Here is a 4,772-nt window from a genome sequence, read left to right on the forward strand (position 1 = left end):
CGTGCGGGAAGACAAGGCCGGCTGGGATTTTCTCTCCCCCCAGAAAGAACCGGGGGTTAAAAGCAAGGGGGGGAAAGGTGGAATTTTTTAGTTTGTTCCGGTGGGTTTAAAGCTGCCCTGAAGAAAGCAGCCCCGCAGAGAGCGGAATGGAGGGGTCGTGATGTTTAGGCTCCCCCGGGAAGGCGGAGGTGCCCGCCGGGATCCCGGGGATCCCACCGCCCCCCCAAATCCGGGCGCTCCCCGTGTTGGCGGAGCCGGGAGCAAAACGAAACGAACCGCAGAGAAAGGAGAAGGGGTGTGTGTGTGTGAAATAACAGCAGGGCCACAGCAGAGCGGGGAAATGGGGCTGCGGAAGAGAGACGGGGCTGGGGGAAAAGGGGACGATTCCGTCCATACGGGCAGGGAAGGGCTCCCAGCTGCCAAGCGATTAATAGCCGGCTGAAAGGGAAAGAAACAAATCCAATGGCGCACAATCAATAAAATCCCCCTTCTTTAACCCTTTGCGACCAGCACCGTCTTCTCTGAAGGGTGAGGCGATTTCTCCAGCAATGGGTCCAGCTCCTGCCCCTTTCGTTACACAACAACAGCAACAACAAAAATTTAAAAATCAGATTCCACTCGGAGGGATCCATCTGCTTTTTGCTGCCTTTTTTTTTTTTTTTTCCCCTTGTATTTTTATTTATAATTTCCGAACGAAAAACCCAAACCCCAACACCTGCAATATCCAGTTTCCCGGCCTTCTGCTGCCGAGCCGTTGCAGCCGGGTTGGGAAAGCAGTCAATCTTTCCGAAGCCAGGCCGTCAGAGATACGAAATGGATTATTACCCTCTCAGAATAAAATTACAGGTTTCGCTCACCAAATTACTTGTCGCAGTCATCAGACGATTGGTAAAGAGCGGTAGATGAAAGGCGGAAACCTGGTGTTGAGCCACAGCCTGATTTCAAACACACTCTCTTCCTCCAACGATTTTTAATGCATTTAAGGAGAGAGACCCACGGTGGGTTTCCCACCTCGGAAGGACCGACCTGGAGAAGCGGCACAGGGACAACCCGGAGGGAGAGACCCACCAAAAAGCCCTGGCTGACCCCCTTCTTGTCCCCCTCCTCAGCCGGCCGGCTGGGATGGCCGCCCTGTGGCCTCCCCCGAGTTCGTTTCTTTATTTCCCCGCTGGTTCCCGCCGCCTGCGGGGCAGCAAACAGGGGCACGGCACCGGCAGGACCCCCTTTTCTCCGAGGAGCACACGGGCAAAAAGGCAAGGGAAAAGGGAGGTGAGAGCAGTTTGGGGAGAGGGAAGTGAGGAGAGGCCGGGGAAGCGGGATCCGGAGGCGGGGACCGGCCCCGGCAGCACCGACTGCCGCTGCCCCGCTGGGTGCAAATAACAAACCGGGAAAGACGTGAGGCTGCCCGTGAGCCAGGTGATTTGGGGCAGCTGCGGGGTGAAGCCGCAGACACCGCAGCTGGGTTCCGGCCAATTGTTTTGCTGTTAGGGGTTTTTTTTAAATTCTTATTATTGATTTTTACATACACGGTGCTCCCCAGGTTGTGTTTGACAATTTTAATTTATCCCGGTCATCTCCTGCTCCTGCTTATTCCCTTCACCTATTTATTTATCGAAGGAAATTTTAATACAAAAAACAAAACAAAACACAAAACAAAAAAAAACCCAAACTAAACAAAAAAACCAACACTGAAAATAAAAAGGAAACTACAGTCCGATTTCTCCTGCGAGTAAGGGTGGAAGAATAAAATTGTTGCTCTAAAAAAGTCCTCTCGAGTGTGTTTGGGGAAGGTGTTTTTCTAATCTCTATTTTACCCTGTTGTCCAGGGAATGAAACCAGCCCGGAGAGCTTCCTATTGCACAATGCACTGGCCAGGAAACCCAAACGGGGAGGTGAGAGCAGTTTGGGGAGAGGGAAGTGAGGAGAGGCCGGGGAAGCGGGATCCGGAGGCGGGGACCGGCCCCGGCAGCACCGACTGCCGCTGCCCCGCTGGGTGCAAATAACAAACCGGGAAAGACGTGAGGCTGCCGGTGAGCCAGGTGATTTGGGGCAGCTGCGGGGTGAAGCCGCAGACACCGCAGCTGGGTTCCGGCCAATTGTTTTGCTGTTAGGGGTTTTTTTTAAATTCTTATTATTGATTTTTACATACACGGTGCTCCCCAGGTTGTGTTTGACAATTTTAATTTATCCCGGTCATCTCCTGCTCCTGCTTATTCCCTTCACCTATTTATTTATCGAAGGAAATTTTAATACAAAAAACAAAACAAAACACAAAACAAAAAAAAAAACCCAAACTAAACAAAAAAACCAACACTGAAAATAAAAAGGAAACTACAGTCCGATTTCTCCTGCGAGTAAGGGTGGAAGAATAAAATTGTTGCTCTAAAAAAGTCCTCTCGAGTGTGTTTGGGGAAGGTGTTTTTCTAATCTCTATTTTACCCTGTTGTCCAGGGAATGAAACCAGCCCGGAGAGCTTCCTATTGCACAATGCACTGGCCAGGAAACCCAAACGGATCCGTACAGCTTTCTCCCCATCCCAATTACTGAGACTGGAACATGCCTTTGAGAAGAACCATTATGTAGTAGGAGCAGAGAGAAAACAGCTGGCACATAGCCTCAGCCTCACGGAAACTCAGGTAAGGGGGAAGCAGGGACTGGGCAGCTGGGAAAGAGAAAGTGCTGGGATGTCCTTGGGAAAACCCACCCGGCCGGTCCGGAGATGTGGGGAAAAAAAATACGGGCAAATTCTGGGAGTATCTAGGCCTTCATCCCCGAGCCGGTGGAGCACAGCGAAGGTTCTCCCCCTCGCCTGCGTGTTATGAAACCCTCTCCCGTTGCTGAGAGCCACGGTTTGTGCCGGAGAAGCGGGGCCGCTGCCGGGCGTGGGGACCCGGGGGCTTGGGGCAGGGTTTGGGTCTCCGAGCAAAGACCCTGCCCGAAGGGGAAGGGGAGCGACGGCATCCGTGGTCTGCAAACGAAAGGCTGCCCTGGCCATTTTGCCGTGGCACTGGCATGACCCTCAAGAAGTAGTTGAATGTGTAGGGGTAAAAGCTCCCCCCACCCTCTCGAGAAGGAGGAGGGGAAATCCTCTTTGCACCCTACGAGGGAAATAGAGCTTCTTGGATGATTTTTTCACTTGCTTCTACTCCGTGCCGGGCAGCGTGGTTATGAGGAGCCGGTTCAGGAGGGCATAAAGATGAAAAATAAAAGCAGAGAAATTATTAACAACAAGGAATGCCACCCCCCCCCCTTCCCCTCCCCAAACCTCCTCTCCCGCTGGCTGGCTGCGGGCCAGAACCGCACCGGAGAATATTTCGCTCTTCAACCCGCAGGGATGATTAGCGACGTTTCTGCTCCTCTTGTCCCGGGGCAAGGGTCTCTCTCGGCCGGTACCGAGGCCGGACACCGGCGAGGGCTGAGGGAGAGCGGGGCTGGGCTCAGGTTCCCCCCCACCCCCCGACGGCGGGACCCAGGACCGGCTGCGAGGGCGTTTTTCACGCTGTTTTCTCCGCGGGGGGGGAGTTGTTTGTTGTTGTTGTTGTGTCGGGCTTTTGTTTTGTGCCCTTCCACGAGACTTGTGGAGAGAGGGCTCCGAAAGGGGGGTTGGGGGGGGGATGGTCTCTGCTACAGTATGTGGCACTGGACTAAAAAAAAAAAAAAGCCAGAATACTCAGCCGCAGCCTAGTTCAAAGTTCCCAGTAAACACAGTGTTCTCTGGGAGGATTAAGTTGTAACACTTTTTTTTTTTTTTTCCTTTTTCTTTTTTTCTTTCCCCCTTTTTTTTTTCCTCCCCCCTTAAACTCTTTTTCGTGGGGGAAGCAATAAAGAGGTTGGAGCTTTTGTTTTAAAATGTCTCCCTAACAAAACAATAAAAAGGGATCGCCACTTTTATGAGGTTCTCCGAACAAGGGACCGGTCACAGGCTTATTTCCACTGGAAAGCTGTATTTAAGGTGGTCTTTGTGCTGCTTGATTCCGAAGCTGGTTGGGGTCTTTTGTCCGGATGTCAAACCCCCAGCCCCCTACAAATGAGCTCCCTTTTGGGAGATCAGCGTGCAGAAATGAACCGTCCTCCCCTTCAATTAGCAAACTAAAAGCAAATTAAACTCACCCCTTGTTCCCCGCTCAGCTTTTTAATGGGGGACTTTTGGAGAATATGAAAATGCAGCAGAGATGTGTGTCCGGCCAAGCAGGTCTCTGTTCTGAAGAGGCAGCGAAGCGGGTTAAACCAGCTTATTAAAATGCTCTGGTTCCCTTTTCCCCCCTTGCTGGAGCCTTTATCAGGCACTTTCAGACAGAACCACAGTTTAAACTGCTTTTTTTTAAAAAAAATGTTTACCTTTGGCAGCTACAAGGAGTGTGGCCGGCCCTGGAGATAGCTCCCAGATCAATACTATCTGTAATTAAAGCACTCAAGTCAGCTGCCGGATGGCTAAGTCACATTTATTCGGCGCCGCACAATTTCAGAAGGATATTCACGATGGCACTTGCAGGTTCTGCCGCGCTCTGATCGCTGCTGGACGGCGCGTCCCGGGGAGACGCTGCGGGAGCTCCGGACATTTTTCATTTCGGGACTTTTTCTTTCATTTTATTCTCTTTTCCAAGAGGAAAAGATCTCGCTCCGCCGCCCCCTTGGCCAGGTCTCGCAGCCCCGTTAGGAGAGGCGAGGCCTTCGCTCAGCGTCACCGGGCCGGACCCGGGGGTGCCGGTGCCGGGTGGGGGGGCCTCGCAGCCCACCGCGCTCCCCCGCCTGGCCCCGTTCGCCTTCCACCT

General features: G+C 52.6%; 1 protein-coding gene across 1 annotated transcript in view; it reads left to right on the top strand.

The window, feature by feature from the left end:
• Nucleotides 1–4,772, top strand: part of EMX2 (empty spiracles homeobox 2) — a 6,489-nt gene that overhangs the window by 842 nt on the left and 875 nt on the right. Inside the window, exons 2-4 of the mRNA XM_010003986.1 lie at nucleotides 1,110–1,269; nucleotides 1,827–1,892; nucleotides 2,416–2,636. Coding sequence (XP_010002288.1) covers nucleotides 1,110–1,269; nucleotides 1,827–1,892; nucleotides 2,416–2,636 — 447 coding nt within the window. The remainder of the gene's footprint in view (nucleotides 1–1,109; nucleotides 1,270–1,826; nucleotides 1,893–2,415; nucleotides 2,637–4,772) is intronic.

This window comes from Chaetura pelagica, unplaced genomic scaffold (assembly GCF_000747805.2).
Source record: "Chaetura pelagica isolate M959 unplaced genomic scaffold, ChaPel_1.0 scaffold248, whole genome shotgun sequence".
Lineage (NCBI taxonomy): Eukaryota > Metazoa > Chordata > Aves > Apodiformes > Apodidae > Chaetura > Chaetura pelagica.